Raw genomic sequence first — 23,492 nt, 5'->3', positions numbered from 1 at the left:
ACAGGGTCATGGCAAGCCAGGACCCACACAGGGTAGGCAAGCCTGACTGGCTGGCAACAAGGTCTACTCCCCAAAGTAGCCTCTCCAAATAGCTTTCCTCTGCTGCCTCCTTGGGGTCTGAGCAGCATGCCCATGTGATCATACTTCAACACATCTTCCCCCTCCTCTCCACCAAGTGGCATGGGTAGATGTTCTCTTCTGGGAGGGAAGCTCTCTCCAAAGGGACAGAGTGCTTGAGGAGCTGAGGAGCTCACAAAAAAAGGCAGGGTTCAAACATTCTCAGTGTGTGTATGTGTGTGGTGGGCAGAGGGCAGGGGGGTACAGGCAGGCTGTAAGCAAAGGTATGTGGATGAAAACAGATGTATGACAGGGCCAGTGACTGGCACGGGAGAGACACGACATGACTAGGGAAGTGGAACTGACCAGACCCTGGAGCCCACTCTCTGCCCTGCATTTGGACTGGTAAGCTCAGGGGCAAGTTGCCCCTCACAATCACAGCATCCATCCCAAGCCTTGTGTACCCTGGCCTTTCATGTCTTTTCAGCCAGGAACCCTCTGGTTAAACAAAGCTTCCCCAGAACCCATAGAGGGCAACAGGCCCAAGCTGAATGGCTCTCACTACTGGGTACAGGACCTGGTGACCTGTTGCTCTCCTCCTAATACCTTTCCACCAATCAGAAGAAAACTATCGTGTGGTGCCTGGGTAGCTCAGTCGGGTAAGCGTCCAACTTCGGCTCAGGTCATGATCTCATGGTTCATGAGTTCGAGCCCAGAGTCACACTCTGTGCTTACAGCTCAGAGCCTGAAGCCTGCTTCGGATTCTGTGTCTCCGTCTCTCTCTGCCCTTCCCCCGCTCACACTCGGTGTCTCTCTCAAAAATAAACAAAAAAAGAAAAAGAAAAAAAAAAAAGAAGGAAACTATCATGAAAACTGCCCAGAGCTGGCTTTAGAAGGCCCAAGGCCTGGAGCCAGGCGCTGTTCTCACCTTTCCCATTCTCCAGAGACATTGGGACACCTTATTCAGGGGATAAGGTGCTGCTCTGGGCATCAACCCAACTTCTAAACTCCTTAAGCCCAAGAGTGGGTGGGCCCTTTCTACTGCTGGTGGGTACATAGATCATTGGGCCTCAGGGAAGTGGCTCTTCTGGGCATATTAATGCCCACTCCTGCCCTGAGAGGTAGGATGATGATGCTACCATAGGCAATGCCTCTCCTCAGGTTTCAACGCAGGAGGCACTATGGCTCCTGGCAGCAGCACCTGCAATAGCAGACACTCCTCTGGGCTACAGATGAAGGGATGCCAGCGGAACAGCAGTGAAGACCAAAGTGACAATCATCCCTCTAGGTCTTGTTCAGATTGTACTTGGTGACCCCGGGCATGCCCATCAGCTTCCCCTGCCTCGGGATCCACATCCATATGCCACACCAGTCACAGGAGGCCTCCCCTGGCTTCCCTCCTGGACCCTCCTGATGGAGCACAGGGGCTGCCCACATGCAACACAGTAACTGACCACAACATAGCAACCTATTAGGAGAGCAGCAGGGCAATAACCCTGCATGTTTGGCACAACAGGTACTGCTACTTCCACCTCATCAAGAGACTAGGGGCCTTGCTCACCAGCCCACAATGCTGAGAAATGGCTGAGATGAGATATGAACAAATCTTCAGATTCCAAAACCCACATCTTTCCTGTCATGCCTCTTGTCTCATTTGGGGTGGTAACCATTCAGGCAGTAAAACTGTCCCCAAACACCTGCCCCATCACCAGAAGAGAGTGGTCAGAGGCACTGGTTTTAGGGAGCTGTCGACCTGAGATTTCTGACTTGTAGTGAGTCAGAGGGCCTCCAGGCCAGAAATTGGGCAAGGCCCAGACCCCAGCCCACACATAGGTTCTAGTGCCCTGTGTCTAAAGCCTACAGCTGGCTGTCTCTGCTCACCAAGGCGCCCCCACCTTCCCACTTCACCAGGCAACCACAGCCAGTTGACCAGAACACACACTTCCACCCAATGCTCACTGCAAAAAGATTTCTTAGGCAGGAAGCCCCACTTCTTACATATAAAGAACATACATATGACTCAGCCAAAAATCGGTGCACTTGACTTTAGGCCACAGGCCTGAGTCCTCAGCATGGAATCCCCCAGGATGGACTGTTCTGCTATAGGGCCCTACAGCTACTAGAGACCCAAACTTTGCTCCAGGGGCCTGGGATACCAGGGACAGAGGTGTGGCTCTCCTCAATGCTGCTTGAGCAGAAAAGAATTCCCTAAAGACTCTTAGCCCACCACTCACCACCTCCTGACGCCATATGGCTGTGGCAGGAAAGCCACTGCCCATTCTAGCCCTCCTCAAAGAATCCTTAGGAAGAGCTGCTTGCTGTCCTATGGGCCCTCTCAGAACCATGCCCACAACTGCTTATGCCGACTGGGTCCACCCTCTGTGCATGATGATCCTTTAAGTTTCCCAAAACATTGTGTGCTCCCTGCCCATCCAACCTGCCATGCCCCCAGCACACTGCTCAAATCCCTGATCAACCCTGAATTCTGCCGAACCTTTCCAGTCACCAGTAGTCACTTGTCCTGAGACCATCCCTGTCTATCCTCCCTGACCAAGACAGGGGCTCCATGAGGCAGAGTCTACATGATCTCATCACGAGTGTCTCCAGTGCCCAGGATGTCAGGAGCCTGAGAGGTGGTACACGTACATATACATACATATACGTATGCCTGTGTGTTCGTGTGCAGTGACTAGCCCATCTCTCACTCAGACAAGGATGACCCTGCATGACAGATTTTGTATACAGATTTTACTGGCTAGAAGGTAGAAGACTTGAACTGGAAGATTTTCCTTGTTTGAGCTTTCTCAGATTGAAGCAGTAGTTACTCTAATAATCTGAATAAAAATTTAACCATTTGATCCATCAAAAATAGTGAAATTACCCAAAAGAACTATTTCTACTGAAGTCAATGACTCAAGGATATTTGGGAGCTATTTTTGGTGCCATGCATGGGAGCTCAATAACTATCACCACAATAAACTTCTTAAAACAAAAAAAGGAAACTAATTTGACAATAAACTATTTAAAAAAAAATAATAACTATCACCAGAACAACAGACGCTTACATTTTCAAAGACCTAATATAGAAGTTTAAGTATTTTGAATACTCACCTTCAAAAATAAACTATGTAATTATTTTGACAAAACTACCATAGAACTGTAAATATGGATTTTAAATTTTAAAAAACCCTGAAGAGCTCAATAAAAAAAAAAGTATTTACTTAGAATCAATTTAAGATTTGCCATCACCCTGGTTTGTCTGGAAAATAGGTTAAGTTTTCCTGTTTTTGTTTCCAATTCCCAAATGATTTATCATTTATATAGATTTACCCAAAGGAATAAAATGTATAATCCCTATGCTACACTAAATAAGGCTTCCCAAAGATGTCCAAGTCCTAAGCCCAGAACCGTGAATATACTATCTTAATGGTACAAAAGATTTTGCAGAAGTGATTAAGGCTCTTGAAATGGGAGAGTGGATTATCCTGGAGTATCTGGATGGAGAAGCAATACAATTGCAAGGGCCTTGTAAGAGGGAGGCAAGAGGGTCTAGTGAAAAAAGGTGATGTGACAGCAGAGAGAAATTGGAAGATGCGACACTGTTGGCTGTGAAGATGGAGAGATGGGGACACAAGTTAAGAAATGTAGGCGGATGCTAGAAGCCAGAAAAGGCAAGGAAGCAGATTCTCCCTTACAGAGTCTCTAAAAAGAATGCAACCCTGCTGACATCTTGATTTTAGGACTTCTGTTCTCCAGAATTGTAAAATGATTATTCATTTACTTATTTAAAGATTTTGTCTTTAAGTAATTTCTACACCCAACATGGGGCTTGAACTCACAACTCCAAGATTGAGAGTCCAATGTTCTGAGCCAGCCAGGTGCTCCTAAAACAATCTTTAAGTCTTTAAGTCACTACTATTATTACAGCAGCAACAGGAAACTAATATTGTCCCTTATAGTTACAGAAGAACCTACTGAACATCTGGAATGATCAGTGTAAAAAAATCAACGCCTCAGCTCCTTGTCTCTTGCTCCTCAAAGTGCCATGAAGTTAAAAGTTTTTCCAAAAAAAAAAAATCACAGGCCTATAATGTGTCTTCAACTGAAGCTATCATTGTATAACCAATATTTTGTCCAAACACAGTTAAATACAGAAAGTATGTATAGGAAGTGCTGACGTATGTGTATAAAAGGCAGCCTGGGGTGAAAAATGGAATGTTATATACCTCATTCAATAGGAAGAGCTATGGCAGCGGCTTGGTGAAGGGTAACTGTTGCTACTTTCCTGTTCTTTGGAAAGGAAGAGCAACCAATCCACTTGTCACCAATTAGTTAAAAAGGCTGGCCTATTCCATGGAGCTGACAAATTGGGGGTGGTAGGAGGTGGAAAAGTAGCAGAGAAGACATAATATATAAGTAAATCAATAAGCAAACAGGAAAAGACCTGGTAGATAAAACATGCTCTGAAGGAAACAAAGCAAGGTGATGGGCTAGAAATGGGAGTGGGGATAGGAACTAGCTGGGATGGAGGAGTCAAGTTAGTCTCTGCTGAACGTGACCCCTAAGCAGAGGTGTGCTTGATGATGAAGTCAGAAGAAAGAACTTTAGGGGCGCCTGGGTGGCTTGGTCGGTTAACTGTCTGACTTCAGCTCAGGTCATGAACTCAAGGTTCTTGAGTTCAAGCCCTGCTTTGGGCTCTGTGCTGACAGTTCGGAACCTGCTTGGGGTTCTCAATTTCCCTCTCTCTGCCTCTCCCCAATATGTGGGTGCGTGCACTTTCTCACACTCTGTCTCGCTCTCTCAAAATAAATATTTAAAAAGAAAAAGAAAAAATAACTTCAGGGGTAAAGTGAATGAGCTCAGCATGTCTGAAAAACAAGAAAGGCGGCCAGTTGGGCTGGAGCTGAGAGAGATTTAAGACTGGGAGCAGACCTGGCAGGACTCGCTGGATGTGTGTGTTGCTGGTCTGAAAGCAAACAAGGATGCCTCCCAGGTTTCTGTCCTGGACAAAAGGGTGGATGGTAGTACCGCCTACTAATAGAAGGAGCAGGCCTTTCTGACATGTTAAGTCCGAGTAGGTGGGTGGCTATACAAGGACAATGAAATGACTGTGGCTTAGCCCAGATGCTCAAGACTGTCATGGGAACACTCATGAATTGAACAGTAGCATAGACAGTAAATTTTAAATAAGTCAATGGAAGATTTTCTTACTGTGTTGTCTTTCTTGATACAACGGCTTTCTGGTTTTCCTTTGGGTGAAAAATTCGGACCAAAGACTAGAAAGGGCACAACAAATAGAGCAAGGCACTAGACGCTCAAAACAGAAGAGATGTTAAAGGTCACGAAGTTACTCTAAATGGATTAAGTTACCCCACCCTCGATGAACCTTCTCCCCAGGCCTTGAGAAGCTGTACAGCAGAGAGGAGCAGGTACTAACCCTGCCATTCTTGAGGAATCAGGCAGACAGGAGACAAACCAATGAGACCAAAGTCTAACTACCATTGCACATTCTGTAGATAGTCTGTGGTTGTCATTCTCAATCTAAGGTCCCGCCGAGGGCAGTCTGGCTTCCATTAGAAAGAGACACTAACACCCTTGGTGCTAGGGCAGCAGTGTGGCCTGAAGGGCTTTGGCAGTCTGGTCCTGGATATAGTCCTGTCCTTCCAACATGGCAGGTCCTCAGCAGTCACTCTCCTCCTTGGACCTAGGTTCTCTTCTCTACCAAGTGAGGTAGAGCAGTTAGATAGCACTGTCAAAGAACCCTAAGATCTACTTAGAAGAAACTCTGAGTCTCCAATCCATCAGCAGGTACGATAATCCCCATCAGAAGGTTGAGGAAACTGAGTCACTGAGAGGCTACATGAAGGCTTGTGGTCTTGTAGAGAACATTCTCAGAAGCTCACTTCTTTCCTCTGAGGGACACTCAGGTGTGCACCAAGCAGGTGCCCACAAGGGTGAAGCCACCACCTCCTCCTTGAGGTGGCCTGCAATCCAATCTCAGGAAAAAGGAAGATGCTCTGAAAGTAGAACAGTGTGAGTTCCTCAAAGACTAGGCTCCATTAGAAAAAACTTCAGGTAACCCCTACAAGGTTTCCAAACTCCAGTCGTGGCTGACCTGACCAACACTACTCCCTACTGGTATCTGGCTAAGTCCCATTAACTTTGAGAAAGGACTGGGCACAAAGCCTCCTGGCACCCCTCCCCCAAGGCTGCAAGAACAAGCAGTAGGGTAAGTGAACAAGGAGTCCTAAGATTTGCCCGCCAGCCCCACCTTCTTTAGCACTCACCTTCTCTTAAAAAGCAGCTCCCCCCTTCCCCCACACCAACTCTGGCTCCAGGACTGCTAATCCTAGTAATTCCTCCTCCCTGACCCAAACTGGATCAATAAGAGATCTTCCTGATTTTTCTACAAGGATGCTGGGAGGAGAGTGGGTCTCAAAGCTCTGTGCTGCCATTGTTCCAATCTTGTTTTGAATGCCATTTTGACCAACTAAAGCTACTAAGCACAATGCAGGTGCAAGAGAGAGAAACAAAGTCCTGGAAAGCATTTAAATCCCTGAGCCCTCACTCCTGTTTGCCCTGCCTGAGTTCTGGCTGACCAACCAGAGTTAGAGATGGGTTTCTTTCCTTTTTTTTTTTTTTTTAATTTTTTTTCATTTTTATGGGGGGAGAGAGAGAGAGAGGGCACTAGGGAGAAGGAGAGAATCTTAAGCAGGCTCCATGCTCAGCACAGAGCCTGATGCAGGGTTCAATCCCACAACCCTGGGATCATGACCTAAGCCGAAATCAAGAATCAGACATTCAACCAGCTGAGCCACCCAGGTGCCCCGGGTTTTCTCCCCTGAAGCAACCAAACAAAGTTCTCTGGCTATTGGGGCCACATCTAAGCATCTTTTTGTTCACCTTGCATAACACCTGGTCCACAGTAGGTGCTCAAGAAATGTCTGTTGAAGTAAAAAGGGAAATGTAGTCAAGGACTGGCAGGAAGCCTGAAGTACAACATTGTCAATGATCAGACCACGTTGTGACACACTGCTTGTGAGCAATCAGAGGCTTGACTGAGGAATTTTTGTTGTCATTTTTCTTTATAAGAAAAGCAAAGCAATTAGAGCTGTGTACGTGCATCATGTCCCCACCTATACAGATGAATGGTGACTTCTGGGTCCTGGCAAGAGGCCTACAGATAGGCTGGAGACCTGGCTCTACACCCGGCTAAGTCATTTAACTTCTCTCAGTCTGTTTCCTCTTCTATGAAACAAGGAAGCTGATAGGGCACCTGGATGGCTCAGTCAGTTGAGCGTCCGGCTTCAGCTCAGGTCATGATCTCACAGTTTGTGGGTTCGAGTCCCACATCAGGCTCTTTGCTGACAGTTAGCCCAGAGTCCGGAGCCTGTCTTCAGATTCTGTGTCTCCCTCTCTCTCTGACCTTCCCCTGCTCACGCTGTCTCCCTCTCTCTTTCTCAAAAATAAATAAAACATTAAAAAAACAATAACAACAAAAGAAACAAGGAAGCTGATGCAAATGCCTCTGCCAGCTCTGGAAGAATCCATGATTATAAGTCCCCTTTCCCATTAAGAATGTCCAGCAGCTATGGTCACTCCCACACCTTTGGGTAAGCCTCCCCTCCAGCCCCACTGCCCTCTGCTTCAGAAGAGAACCCCAAACAGAACTTCAGGAGCCAAAGTCAGCAAATTTCTAATTTGACAGCAGGAGCAATCACCCTCTCTGGATGGGCTTGGTGTGAAGTTGGGGTGATGTGCCCAGGAATGAGAGTTGTCGCACTTATCACAGGGCTGGAACCAGCTGTCTGAAAGGACAGTGGAATGTGAGGGGAAAACACAGGAGAAAACAAGGGGGCACAACTGCCTGGACCACCACCCCCTCCTATAGGAAGTCAGGTCCAGGTGGCTCTGAGTCAGAGGACAGCTAAGACCGCACAACAGGGAAAACACTCTGAACAGAAATGCCACCCAACTAATCCTTCTTCCTTCTCCAAAGGGAATGAGCTTGTCACTCCCAGAGATAATAAATGGGTAGCCAGCCTATGGGCACCAACACAGAAAAGCCTATGCCTTGCCATGTCAGACATCTACTAGACGTCACTGACACAAGGGAAAGCCAAGCCACATTTGGGCCAGGGAGCCCTAGGTGCCCACTTCAGATGTTCTGACACCATCCACTTCCCCTTCCATGATCACTCAGAGGGGAAGTCTCTATCACAGAAATGTGGGGGCGGCTGAGGAAAGGAAATGGTTCATCATCTTGGCACTCCCAGATGCCATCTCTGGTTACAGTGCCCAGGAGGTAAGAGACTGCCATGGAGGTGCCAGGGACTCCAGCACAATTGCTCCAGGAGCCCACCCACTGCAACCTCCATCTGCCAGAGTATGTCAGGGCCCTTAGTCGCAAGGAGCTAGGAATTGGAGAGGACTCCCACTGCCAAGTAGAAAGATTTCTGCATCATCAGCACATTAATACAGAATCTTGGAAGGGGGCTGGTAATGTGCCCGCCCATGAGGTTCTGGTCCTGGCCTGTGGCTCACCAGCACACAGAGTCCAGCCCACGCCTCACAAAGCAAGCCTGAGCCTTGGCCTCCATGCCACCAAGGCAGCCATCTCTCTCCAAGAAATGGGTCCCAGTCACCATTAGGCTTTGGGACTAGACAGACTTGAGTTTGAATCCCAGCTCTGTCACTTGGCCCTCTGAATTCTCTTGACTGAACTCTTTCAGGGTTGGTGAGAGGATTAAACAAGAATGGCTAGGGAATACCAGTCCACAGGAGGCACTCACCCTCGAGTTTCTCTTCCCTCGCCATCCCATTTTTTTTTAATATTTTTTAATGTTTATTTACTTGTGAGAGAGAGAGAAAGAGAGAGAGGAGGGGCAGAGAGAGAGGCAGATGCAAAATCTGAGGCAGGCTCCAGGCTCTGAGCCATCAGCACAAAGCCCAACATGGGGCTTGAACTCACAGACCGTGAGATCATGACCTGAGTCAAAGTCGGACACTTAACCAACTGAGCCACCCAGGGACCCCTTCCCTCTCCAGGGTCAATCCTAGGCACTTCAGACTTCCTGATTCCTTCTTCCCTGAGGGAGTGAGCAGGAATGGAACTGGTTACTACCCACCTCTCCTAACTAATGCCCATCAATGGCATCCTTAGGCCTGCTCCATTCTTGCTTGTCCCCAGTTTCCTGGGGAGGCCATCTGGCCTTCAGAGCACTTGACAGAGCTCAATAGCCATCCCTATTGGCTCTCAGAATGTCACTTGTGAGACTGGCTATGGAGGAAAGGTGCTGTGCTAGGTTGGCCAGGGTGCTTACTAAGCCTGCGATTGCTGAAGAAAGCGCATGTGTCTTGGGAGACCTCCTGGCAGGGCTGCTTCTCAAGGATGGTCACTTCCTCAGAGCCATCCCTCCCTGGAATTGATCAGATAAATGCTTTTCCCCAAACCTCAAGTATCTTTAAAAAATCTGATAGGACCCACTGCCTGGAGCAGCTCAGCAATGGATAATGGGAAAGCGAAAGAGATCTTTTCACTCAGCAGACAGTGCAGTGGCATCAGAGAAGGTCCATTTTGGTACTCACATTGCTGTTAACTCAAGCTCTCAGAACCCTGGGACCAAGGAACAGGATCCACACAGCTCTAAGGCTATCCCTCTGGTGGCTCAAGGCCAGAGGGGTCAGGGGTACCCTGGGGGTCTGCTCAGCATGGAAGTCAAATTAAAGAGAGCAGGAGAAAAAGACTCTCTGCAGGTAGGTAGCTGGTGACATAAGGGCTGAAACCAGGTGGAGCCTGTCCTTGCAGGGGTACCTAGGCTCTATAGTGAGATAAGGGCAAGTGTCAGCTCAAAACTGTGGCCAAGGTGAGGGGCTACATAGCCAGCACCTGCATTAAAAGCAGTCTCCCATGAGTCATACCCCTTCTCTACCCCAAAAGAAACAGATACCTGATGGCCTGGGGAGGCCCAGGGAAGCCAGGATGGGTGTAGCTGGGTCTGGCTAGAACATGGCTCAAGGAGCATCTGCGATATCTAACAGAGCTACCCGCCTGTATCTCAGGATCCCATAGGACAGGCTGAGTCCATCATCTACTATGCTGAATCAGGCTACAGAAAGGGGTGGCATTGTCCCACAAAACTGAGGAGCAACCTTAGCTCCTAGACCTTGGTATCTTTCCTCTGGAGTTGGGTTTGGTTTTTCCTAGTCTCTGCTGAGCTCCTTTTGAACCTCGGGGTGGGGGAGGGCAGTCAGTGGATGAGTGACCTTTGGTAGTAAAGGAGCCTGTGACTTTGCACACATTACCACATCCTGAGAGATGGCATATGCAAAACCCTTCCCAAAAGGAGACTCAGGCGTAGTAGTACAGTATTTCCAGGACCCCTAGATACGGATTCCTGCCCAACACCAGGAAGGCAAGGGACTGAGCAGTTACTAGTCCAAACTCAGTTCCACCCAGAGGTGGCTCCAGCCTCCAACCACACCAGAGGACACTTGAGGATCTCTGTTTTCAGACACTGACAAACTCGGGTTTCAGAACTGGCTGGCCCTTCTGCTATCGATGAAACCTCTTATCTCAAAGGACTTAATACAGATCTTCCTTTAAGTGAGGGAAGGCCCACAGAAAAAGACCATGATTCTACTGGCCATGGGGCCAAGGGCACTGCAGGCCCAGGAAGGAGTAGCAGGGAAGCAGAGAGTCTCTTACACGAAAGAAGCTCTGCAGTAGGGACTACGGTGGGTCTTGCAGCACCGGCACCATTAACTTCTGTGGGAACCACCAGGGATTTCAAACAGCTACCTGGCCCTTGGGACCCAACTGCCAAACTACCCTCTGCTCTGGACTTCCCAGAGGCACCTGGGTATCTGCCCCTCAACTCCCTTCCCCAGGTCATTTTCCAAGGACATCTCAGACAGACAAAGAACAGAATGAGCAAGGCAGTAAGGGGCTGGGCAGCACCATGCACACAAATCCCAACCTATTCTTCCTGCAGTCCTGTGTAGCTGTTCCACTGGTTTCAGAGAATCTGCTGGCTGCCTGCCTTTTCCAGGTACTTTGAGGCACCTTACAGGCTTGAACTGCAAGGCCATCACCAGTCAGCTTCTTCCCTTTACCAGCAAGAGCTGGTACTCACTACAGTCATGCCAGTGTTGCAGAAGACTGTTCCCAGGTGCTCTACCAGGGTGAGGAGAACGTACACCCAGATTCCCAGCAGGGCTCTCTGATGGCTCAATTCACCCAACTGGACACACAGAGGGACTGAGCAAAGCCACCCGTAATTGGTATTTGTCTAAATAGGCACCTTATACTGTAAGTTACAAGGGCAGAGAGAAAGGATATAGAACACACTGTTATTTATTGTCAGTGCCTGTCACATTGACAGGGCTGGCCTCTGCACTTGTGAACCTGGCATAAACACCCATGTTCTGCCCTCTTCTCTGCTATCTGCTGTTCCTCTCCCATGACAGGTGCAAATGTGAAATATCAGCTGTTTGCAGAATGTGTCCCACCCAGTAGAAGCAGGTCCCAGCCACAGAGATCAGGACACAAACATTCCCAGGGACATGCTAACTCAGGGCAGGCTTAGGTAAGGCAAGGGGGGGGGGGGCTGAGGGAGGGTGGAGGAGATAGCTCACTCGAACATGACCATCCTGTGGGAGCAAGACAGACAGTCCCCCTGCGACCTTCTAACCCCCCTACCAGGGCTTGGATGCGAGGTGCCATCTGCTTCAGGAGATATGCTCCCCCATCCCTAATCCCCAGCTGTGGTTCTTCTAGCTGCTTCTTTTACAACAGTTCACAGAAAGTGTGCCTCAAGGGTTCTCCTTTGTGGGGTTGCAGTAATTAAGGTAATATATGCCACACCAAGAGAACAGAAATGGCAAGGAGGAAATTATCAGCTGCCCAGCTCTGAGGCAGATGCGGCTACCTATCAACAGAGCCTGAGTCTCCCTGGCCCTCTCTGAAGTACAAGGACAAGATCTGACCTATCTTTACCCTGCTCAAAGCACCCGAGATTAGGAGAAGCCCAAAACTCTCTCTATCCACACCCTGACTTTTTCCTCACTGCTTCTTCAATCCAGGAATCCCAGTCTATGCTGCTTGCTGTTGGCTCAACGAAGGGAGCGTCGGGCTGCAGGTACTCACCTGCCTATAGATCATCCTGCCCAGCTTTCAAGGCATTTGGCCAAGGATTCTGACATTCTTATTTTGGACCACATGTGTTCCTTACTTTCACATTTAATGGAGGCCAAAAACATCTTACAAAAGGTAAACATCAAAACTTCCACATCTTCCAAGAGAAACTTCTGACAATGCAAGCTAAGACATGCCCATATGCTCCTGGGAAAGACTGACCACCACAGTCTCATACAAGAGGTACTCTCTGTTATCATCTGCCCCAGGGCTAAGTGAAACCCCCAGAGTGGCTACTCTCTACTCATGACAGCCCTAGAGGCAAAGATGTCCTGGCTGAGCCAGTACAGGAAAGCCTACAAGAAAACACTTTTGAAACATCAACTTCCTGACTTTGTTTGCTGTACCATCTTCATCCTTCATAATTCAAGTCCAGTTAGCATGTACTAAACATGGCTACTCAAATACAGAAAACATAAGCACTGAGAGAAAATATTGTTTCAGTTACATCTAACTCTACTCTGATATACAAGCATTTGTAAAAAAACAAAAACAAAAAAAACTTTATTATTTTTTTAAATGTTAACTGTTTATTTTATTTTTGAGAGAGAAAGAAACAGAGCCTAGCACAGAGCCTGACACAGGGCTCAAACCCATGAACCATGAGATCATGACCTGAGCCAAAGTCGGATGCTTAACCAACTAAGCAACCCAGACGCTCCTGTAAAAAAATTTTAAATGTACAGGTACTTCCTTTCTCAGGTAGAAAAAAAAATACTTTTCCTCAGTTACAACAAAAGCTAACATGCAAGTATCCCACCTTTTTTTTGAGGGGGGAGAGTAAGAGAGAGAGAGAGAGAGCGAGCGAGCGAGAGAGAGTGCCCGTCCACACATGTGGGGTAGGGATAGAGGGAGAGGAAGTAATCTTAGGTAGGTTCCATGCTCAGCACAGAGCCTCAAGCAGGGTGAGATGATGACCTGAGCAGAAATCAAGAGTCAGACGCTTGACTGATGGAAGCACTCAGGTGCCCCAGTACCCCTCTTTTTATTCGGCACTATTCTAAGCACTTGATAGGAATCAACTCACTAAATTTTCATAATCATTCCATATAGGAGTTAGGTACTAATATCATTTCCATTTTACAGATGAGGAAAACTGAGCACAGAGAAGTAAAGTTACTGATCTCAGGAAGCCACGGTGCAAATGCAGAGGGTGGCTCCAGAGTCCATGCTCTTAACCACTGAACTACATACTACTCCACAAGCTGACTGCAACCCTAAAGGTCTGTTTCCTCACATGACTAAATGTGAGCCCATAGTTGGTTCAACAACACTGAGCCCTAACATAGAAAGAGGATGTGGTAGGGGTACTTGGGTGGCTCAGTCGGATGAGTGACTGACTTTAGCTCAGGTCATGATCTTAGTTCGTGGGTTCGAGCCCCACATTGGGCTCTGGGCTGACAGCTCAGAGCCTGGACCCTGCTTTGAATTCTGTGTCTCCCTCTCTCTCTGCCTCTTCCCTGCTTGTGCTCTGTGTCTGTTTTTCTCTCTCTCTCTCTCAAAAATAAATAAACATTAAAAACATTTTTATTGATAAAATTGATTCAATTAATCTAAAAGATAAATCATGAATTTTTTTTTTTAGGTTTTGATAATTAATCAAAATCATTGCCATTTTCCTATATGGAGAATCAGATGGCCAAAGCACAATATACTGAAAGTGATGCCACAAGAAAGTTACACGAACAAGCTAACAAGACAGGAAGGGAGTTTTCAAAAAATGTCCTCCCCCAAAGACCAATCAGCCCTGATGGATTCGCTGATAAATTTTTCTAAACTTACAAATCGAAAGTAATCTACACATAGCATGAAAATAAGGAACCCCTCCCAATGACCTAGTAGGATTCTTCTCAACTAAACATGATATACTACATTATCTCAAAAAATACACTTAAGGCATTTATAAATATAACTGTTCACTTCTGATTAGATGCTTCCAGTTAAATATTTCAGAATAAGAAAAAGGAGTCCTTTTTTTTTTTTTAACCATAATCTACCACCTCCTGAAGTTCCATCACAAGCTTAAGCTCCTATAGTTCTTACTGCCCAGGAGGCCCACCTCAGCCTCTAGCCCTCTAGAAGGCCTCCTCTACAATTAGCGAATCTGATCCCATTTGTCTATGCTCAAAACATTCTTGCAGCAGCTCCCAATCCTGAAATAAAGATGTCCAGCCCCCTTGATGAAGAACATAAGACTCTTCCCTCAACGGGGTCATCCTGACTGTTCCCGGGAAACCATCCCATCACACTAGAGAACTTATGGATCTACTCAGAGCCCTCAACCACCTGGCAAACCCCTATTAGTCTCTTAACACCAATATGAAGCTGCAGTAACCACTCCAACAACCAGCCCCAAGGAGCTACGTCTAGGGGCACCTGGGTGGCTCAGTTGGTTAAGCCTCCGACTTTGGCTCAGGTTATATCTCGCGGTTTGTGAGTTAGAGCCCCACACTGGGCTCTGTACTGACAGCTCAGAGACTGGAGCCTGCTTCAGATTCTGTGTCTCCCCCTCTCTCTGCCCCTCCCATATTCATGCTCTGTCTCTGTCTCTCAATAATAAATAAAAACATTAAAAAAAATCTACCCTCAAATATCTCATCTGACACTGAAGTCTCAAATTCTAGACCTAGCCTAGACCATCATCATCACTTCCCTCCGACCATCCATACATCCAAAAATACCAAATAGCCTTCATTGCAAAAGGGTCTCTTGGAAATCAGAAGAAACTGGCAGAAAGGCCTTAGTTACTGTCATCCTCCGTATCATGTACCTGCTGGAATACATGCTAGTACTTTCAGGTCCAAGTGTTTATGAATGATGATACTTTCAGTTTTGGAGAATTTATGCTCATTAACACCACCACCCAAAAAAAAAAAAAAACCAGAAAAAAATGATTCCAGAGAATGGAAAGTGCCAAAGGGGATTCTCATCTTCCAAATCCAGCACTGGGATGAACAGTGGCAGGCCCACCATCATTCCTAAGAATGCCACCCCGCTATCCCTACAACTGTCCTATACTAGGTCTGCCCAGCCATTTAGCCAGCCCTGCATCCTGGGAAAGCCAGAGGCATTCATCCTTTGCAGGGAGACTCTCTATCTAGCTGCAATCTGATTCTTACTTTCTACCTTAAGGAATAATCAGGAAGATTATCAGATATGGCAGGAAGGAAAGCCCTCAGGAACTGGCAGGCAGCGTGAAATGAAAACAGGCGCAATACCCACAGAGGCCCCTTTTCTCTTGCCGAACAAGAGATTTACCAGTGAGGGATGTTAAAAAAGGTGCCAACGCTCCTGATATGTTAGTGTGGGGATTAACACCTCATCCACTGTCCCTAAGCCCCTTCTCCCTGCCCACACCCTGTGCCTGGACAGGGTCTGACTTCACAAGGGCCCAAAATGGATTTCCCTACAATGTTATATTAACAATGTGAAGGAGCACCTGGGTGGCTCAGTTAAGTGTCCAACTTCAGTCAGTTGTCTCAGTCAGTTAGGCATCCCACAGTTTGTGAGTTCAAGCCTCATGTTGGGCACTGCTCTGATAGCTGAGAGCCTGGAGCCTGCTTGGAATCCTGTGTCTCCCTCTCTCTCTGCCCCTCCCTTGCTCGTGCGCTGTCTGTCTCTCTCAAAAAGAAACATTTAAAAATAAATAAATAAATAAATAAATAAATAAATAAATAAATAAATAAACAATGTCAAAGCATATAATCCACAGCTGGCCTGCAAGTGGCCCAGAGGGAGTAAAAAGCCCCATCTTATGAACAAGGCAAACAGACTATCAGATCAGCCAGGTAGACCTTGCAGTTCCCTCCACCACCCTGCCATCTGCTCCACTCCATGGATCCCAAACCCAATGAGCCATGCAAAAATGGTTCTTACTAAAGAAGGATGCGCATGTGGAACCTAGAATACCATGCCTAGCACATGGTAAAATGGTGCATTCCAAAACCACGTGAAGGAAACCAGGACTTCTTGATACAAAGGCGTTTGCTTTTGTTCATTTTCTTTTATTTCTATTTATTTTTAAACAGAAAATATATTCACAAGAAAGAAAATTTGAAAGCTTTGAAAGTGAAAAATTTCCTTCCCAGTCCCGTCTCTAGCCACCCCGTCCCTTCCCAAGGGACAACGAAGACTACAAATTTTCCTGTAGCTTTCCAAAGGTATCTTATGCCATGTACAAGCAGGTACAAGCAGGTATAAGTATACTCATTTTGCCTTTTTTATTTTTGCATATCTGGTAACATATTATATTCTGTTCTATGCCTTTATTTTCCACTTAACAATATATTCTAGAGATTGCTCCAAATCAGTACCTAAAAAACATCCTCATTCTCTTCATGGCTGCACCGTATTCTTTTCTGTGGATTAACAAAAATTCACTTAGCCAGTGTTCATGGTTGCTTAAGTGTCATGTAGTAACAGATTATAATAGTTACTTCCATATAATAAGCCTATAAAAGCCTCTTTTCTCTGCCACCAAAGCAGTGCAAAAGTTCAAAGAGCATATTTGGAGTACAAAGGACTAAGAATCCGTTTACCCTTGATGGGGAATTGTTTTCCTGAGCTCCTTGGTTACTAAGAGGCAGAGGGCCGGGGCCAAAACATAGGGACTTTGCCTGCCTCCATGTCAGTTTCAGGGCAGCTTGCACCATGTCACTTATGCCACTGAGGGGACAAATGGACTTAAGACTATTTTCTAGAACTTACCAGCTTCTGGTGGAGGTTTCTATCCTCTCAACTGTACATAGCCCAGGACTAGGCATGAGCCACTGGGCAGAAAATAGTGGAAAGAGTGCTTAGGTAGCAAAGGAGGACCATCTGTGGGGCCCAGAGCATTCCACAAATCTGAGGCTGCTGACTGCCATCCTAAGTCTTGCACAAATCCTCTTATTTATTAAGAAATTGCCTCAGGGTACCGGGGTGGCTCAGTAGGTTAACCATCCAACTCTTGATTTCAGCTCAGGTCATGATCTCACAGTTTGTGAGTTCAAGCCTCACATCGGGCTCTGTGCTGACAGCACAAAGCCTGCTAGAGATTATCTGTCTACCTCTCTCTCTCTCTCTCTGCTCACATGCTCTTTCTCAAAATAAGTAAATATTAAAAAAAAAAAAAAAGGAAAGAAATTGCCTCAACTATAACCCAAGTGGGAGCCCATTTAAAGACTCTGATCATTAACGTGGTGAAGTAACAAAGAAGCCAGTATTGGTAATTGCCTTTCTTTCCATATATGCAAGAGTCCCAGGCTGGTCCAAGGCCAATGGGAGGAAGAGCTACTAAGGCATATCCCTACTAGGAGCAAGTTCAGGTTCCTTGGTTTTGACTGCAAATTCCATGAATGACAATCACTCGTCAATTATTTTTTTGGAATGGAAGCCCATACCATCCAACCATGGCCAACTTTCAGGATCTTCCACCCAATGGCCTCACTTTGGGTAGGCAGCCAGAAAAGTTCTCTCCAGCCTCTTGGCTGCCACCATGATTCTCATCACAGAATGGATCAGGAGAGCAGAACAAACATTCTCTTAATCAGTGACTCACCAGGAAGTCTGTTCATGTTGACGCCTTGAGCTGAGAGTCCTATTCCCATGTACCTTCAAAAAAAACATACACATAAAAATTTTTGTTAGCAAATGATTATGTATCTTCCTTCTTTTTTTTGATTTTTAAAATTTTTTTATGTTTATTTATTATTGATACAGAGAGAAACAGAGCATGAGTGTGGCAAGGGCAGACAGAGAGAGACACACAGAATCTGAAACAGGCTCCAGGCTCTGAGCTGTCCGCACAGAGCCCAATGCAGGGCTTGAACCCACAAACCATGAGATCATGACCTGAGCCGAAGTCAGACGTTTAACCAACTGAGCCACCCAGGAGACCCATGTATCTCCCTTTTAAAATATTTCTTGCGAAATAAGTCAGGTAGAGAAGGACAGATATCATATATTTTCACTCATCAGTCTATCAGGAGAAACCTACCAGGGAACCATGGGAAGGGAAGGGGGGGTTAGGGTGAGGGAGGGAGGCAAATCATGAGAGATTCTTGAATACTGAAAACAAACTGAGGTCTGAAGAGGGAGTGGGAAAGGGGAAGGGGAGTGATAGTCATGGAGGGGAGCACTTGTGGGGAAGAGCACTGGGTGCTATATGGAAACCAACTTGGCAATAAGCTATTAATAAACTATTACATACACTTGAAAAAAATAAAATATTTCTTGGCAAAAGAAAAACAGAAAACAATGAATATAGTGACTCTTAACTCTTATAGTAGTGGTTCTTGAAGAACCTTCATATATTGATTCCTTTTTTTTACCCCCAGAGAGAGAAAGAGAATGATCAGGGTAGGAGCAGAGGAAGAGGGAGAGAAAGAATCTTAAGCAGTCTCCACACTTGGCACAGAGTTTGACATGGGGCTTGATTCCACGACCCTGGAATCATGAGCCCAAGCAAAAATCAAGACTCAGATGCTCAACTGACTAAGCCACCCAGGGAGCCCCCATTTTGATTTTCTAATGAAAATCATCTCAATGCCTTAAGTAGCTGGAGAAACAAGAGGTGGTATCTGTAGCCAGGAACCAATGGCTTTAGTTTCAGAGGAAAGTTTCCTGAGATCAATGTTTCCAGCATCTTGGTTTCTGGCTCCAGCTAAGGTGGTGGAATCTGTCCCCAAGAAGTCCCTAACATAAGTAGTTCAATCCTAGACAGTACGTGGCAGAGCAATACAAGATCAAGCCCATGGGGACAAGCCACTCTTCAACCAGGACCAAGACGTGGAAAAAGTATAGCCATGTACTTCTGCACAGGATTGTCAAGACCCCTTCCACAGAGGTTCTTCTCTGGGTATCTCCAAATTCATTACCCTTGCCCCATACATTCACTGCTGACCTCCTTGGTCATCCAGTGTTGGAAGGGGGTGTATTTTAAGTCCCTGAGAGACACCCCCACTCCTACCCAGACACCTAAACAACTAAGCCACCCACAGCAAGGCGGGCCCATGCTGCACAACTCTGTCAAAGAGGTCTCAGTGGCACTCATGAGTGGGCAGGCCAGAAAAGGAAATGAACAGGGTTTTTTCACCTGTTTATAGTGTGCAAGGAAGCAGGGAGGTATTTCCCCAAAAATTTAAATAAGAGAAACAAGTCATTACCTTCTAAGAGTAAAATAGTAGAAACTCACACATGATGCCTGATATCAACCACATATTAGTGCCAACAAGTAGTTGAGAAGCTCAGAATACTAAAAACACCAACCAAGAAGGCTGCGGTAGAACTTTATGGTTGCATAACAATATGAGTGTACTTCATGTCACTGAACTTACACTTTAAAACAGTTAAAGTGGTCAATTGTGTTATGTATATTTTACTACTCACACACACACAAATGTTTTTTAAAGCAATTACACAGGGTTACCTTATTTTGACCACTTCTAATTGGCTATACATTTACATTCCAATTGTTTTCTATTGTAAATGATTCTGCAAGGAACAATTCCACATACATTTCCCCATCTTGCATTATTTCTTTTTTACCCCTGACATGCTCCATGCACCTATGTACCTGTTTCTAACAATACCAGAATTCCCACAACATGATGCTACTGTCTCTGCAAGTCCTTCATCTACAGTAATGCCCCTTTGTCCTTCTCTGGCTGGCTGTGCCACTGAGTTTTGGGAGAGCAGCCTCTACCATCCACATAAAGGATCAGATCAGGTAGGGAAGGAAAGCTCTGACCCACACATCTTCCTCTGCAACCAGCTACCCCATCATGCAGGCAGGAACCAGGAAAAGACATCAACCAATAAATACATGACCCTGATAATTTGGCCTGCAGAAGTTAGGAGAAAGAGGAGGGAAGGGAAAGGAATAGCAGTTCAAAGAGTGACTTGCACAGTTCAAAGGACCCAGACTCTCAAACTGCCTACTACCTCCTGCCAAAAAAGGATCTTGAAGAACCACCAGGAGAAGCTGTGTAAGACTGCTGGCAGGATTCCCATTAGATTAAAACCTGTACTTTTTCCTGGAAAAACAGCAGCCCAAATAGTCAGCTTCCTTACTTTATATGGTAGAGGCCTCCAAAAGCTGGTCTCTATTGTCTTAATGCCTCAGCTGACCAAGCAGCAAATGACCTCAACTGTCCTACAGTCATCAATCAACATAATCATGTACAACATAACCAGGGATTTCCCTGACTTGGGTGTCAGGCCGTTTACCCTGCCCTGTTTGGAGGGCCCTGAGCCTCTGCCCAATACTACATGTGATCCCATCCCTGGCATACAGGTTTCCTGACACTAAGATGAGGGTTTGTGTTTGGAGTACATGTTTCCTGGATGACCCTTGACCACTTAAGGTTAATGCAAATAGGGAAGGTCAAACAGCTTGGCCACAGTAACAGGAGTCTAATTCCACAAACTTCCATGGGAATGAGGAACTACTAAGGCACACGTATTCAAACACAAGTTGCTTAGGCTTCTGCACTGCGGAAGCCTTTTCCACCTCCAGAAGCTAGCCCTCAACACCTTTCGAAAATCTCTCTGCCCTATAGATGGGACAGCATTTAGCAGCATATGGCCTGGAAGCCTTTACATAAACCCTAGGTCAACTTGCAAATCCAAGTGGATGAGCTAAGGGTAGAGGACTCAGAGGAGATCCATTACCCACCCCTAGGTACTAGGTCACCTGCAGGTGTCAATGACACTGGGAACAGCCCCACAGGAGTCTAAATTGCATATCATATGAAGTCAGCACTGAGTCAGTGTTCAAAAGAAATGAGTACCAACTCTTGGAACAATGGGTGACATTAAGTCCATTCCAAAAGTATGATGTTCTAAAATTAGAAAAAGATGCAGCCTTCTACCTTACAGCAAGTCTTCATGCACTTGGCAAACTATTATCCAACCAGTCTAAGATAAGCAGAGGGTAAAAACGGTGTAAGAACTCTGTGAATATACTAAAAAACACTGTACTGTATAGCTTAAGTGGATGAACGGTATGTTAAGTTACGTCTCAGTCATACTCAACAAACTAGGAATAAAAGGTACCTGTCTCAACATAATAAAGGCCAAATATGATAGGCCCACAGCTAACAGCAAATCTAATGGTGAAAGACTGAAAAAGTTTTCCTAAGATCAAGAACAAAACAAAGATGCCTGCCTGCATTTGTCACTCTATCTGCCATTTATATGAAATCTCAAGAAATACTGATTAGCCAAAACAATCTAGAAAAATACGAAAAAAGTTGGAGGACTTATACTTCCTGATTTCAAAAATTACCACAAAGCTATGATAATCAAAACAGTGGTCGAGACAGACAAAAAAACCAGAGTAGTAGAATAGAGAGCACAGTGATACACCCTTCCATACATGGTCAACTGATTTTGACAAAGATGCTAAGACCATTCCATTGGAAAATGGCAGTTTTCCCAACAAATGGTGCAAGGACAATGGGATATCCACATGCAGAAGAACAATGTTGAACACACTATACACAATATGCAAAATTAACTTAAAACAGATCAAATACAAAGACCTAAACTGTAAAATTTTTAGCAGAAAACATAGGAGAAAAGGTTTACATTAGAACTGGCAATGATTTCTTGGATATTACACCCAAAGCACAGGCAACAAAAGAAAAAAAGAGTAAACCACATCAAAATTTTAAACTTTTATACCTCAAAGGACACCATCAACACAGTGATAAGCAACCAATGGGAAAGGAGAAAATATTTATAAGTCATCTATCTGATAAGTGTTTAATATCCAGGATATTTAAAGAACTCATACAACTCAACGAAAAACAGGGGTGCCTTGTTGGCTCAGTCGGTAGGGCATGTGACTCTTGTGTGGGGGCCTACTTAAAAATTGTTAATTAAAAAAAGGGGGGGGCACCTGGGTGGCTCAGTCAGTTGGGCATCCGACTTTGGCTCAGGTCATAATCTCATGGTTCATGGGTTCGAGCCCCGTGTCGGGCTCTGTGCTGACAGCTAGCTCAGAGCCTGGAGCCTGCCTAGGATTCTGTGCCTCCCCCTCTCTCTGACCCTCCCCTGCTCAAGCTGTCTCTCTCTATCAAAAATAAATTAAAAACATTAAAATTTAAAAAATTAAAAAAAAACACAGCTCAGTAAATAAATTAAAAACATTAAAATTTAAAAAATTAAAAAAAAACACAGCTCAGTAGGTTAGGCCTCCAATTCTTGTTTTCGTCTCAGGTCATGCATAGTCGTGAGATCAAGCCCCATGTTGGGCTCCATGCTGAGCCTGCTTAAGATTCTTTTCCTCTGCTCCTCCCCTGCTTGTGTGTATGCAAGCTCGCTCTCTAAAAAAAAGAAAAGAAAAGAAAAGTAAAGAAAATATGCCGCCTGGGTGGTTCAATTGGTTAAGTGTCCAACTTCATCTCAGGTCATGATCTCACAGTTGGTGGATTGGAGTCCCACATCCAGCTCTCTGCTGACAGCACGGAGCCCACTTTAGATCCTCTCTCTCTCTCTCTGCCCCTCCCCTGCTCACGTTTGTTCACTCTCTTTCTCAAAAACAAATAAACATTAGGGGCGCCTAGGTGGCACAGTCGGTTGAGCAGTTGAGCGTTCAACTTAGACTCAGATCATGATCTCAAAGTTTGTGAGTTCAAGCTGAGTGTTGGGCTCTGTGCTGACAGCTCAAAGCCTGGAGCCTGCTTCAGATTCTGTATCTCCCTCTCTCTCTGCCCCTCCCCCACTCACATACTGTTTCCCTCTCTCCCTCTCTCTCTCCCCCTCTGTCAAAAATGAACATTAAAAAATTTTAATAATGAAATAAATAAACATTTAATTTTTTAAAGTTATTTATTTATTTTGAGACAGAGATAGCATGAACAGGGGGAAGGTAGAGAGAGAGGGAGAGAGAGAATCCCAAGCAGGCTCTGCACTGTGAGTACAGAGCTAAAGGGCTCGAACCCACAAAACCATGAGAACATGACCTGAACCAAAACAGCGCTGGATGCCTAACTGACCCATCCAGGTGCCTCTCAAAAAAAAATAAAATAAAATAAAATTAAGAGGCGCCTAGGTAGCTCAGTCAGTTAAGTGTCTGACTTTGGCTCAAGTCATGATCTCACAGTTCATGAGGTCAAGGCCTACATTGGGCTGTGTGCTGACAGCTCAGAGCCTGGAGCCTGCTTCCGAGTCTGTGTCCCTCTCTTCTGCCCCTCCCCCACTCACATTCTGTCTCTCTCCTTCAAAAATAACAAACATTTATTTAAAAAAATAA

General features: G+C 45.7%; 1 protein-coding gene across 1 annotated transcript in view; it reads right to left on the bottom strand.

The window, feature by feature from the left end:
• The window catches only part of RANBP10 (RAN binding protein 10), a 62,495-nt gene that overhangs the window by 21,346 nt on the left and 17,657 nt on the right, over window positions 1-23,492 (bottom strand). Inside the window, exon 3 of the mRNA XM_029925075.1 lies at window positions 17,793-17,845. Within this exon, the coding sequence (XP_029780935.1) occupies window positions 17,793-17,845 (53 nt within the window). The remainder of the gene's footprint in view (window positions 1-17,792; window positions 17,846-23,492) is intronic.

Source organism: Suricata suricatta, chromosome 16, assembly GCF_006229205.1.
Source record: "Suricata suricatta isolate VVHF042 chromosome 16, meerkat_22Aug2017_6uvM2_HiC, whole genome shotgun sequence".
Taxonomy (NCBI): Eukaryota; Metazoa; Chordata; class Mammalia; order Carnivora; family Herpestidae; genus Suricata; species Suricata suricatta.
This window is presented reverse-complemented; position numbering and strand designations above follow the sequence as displayed.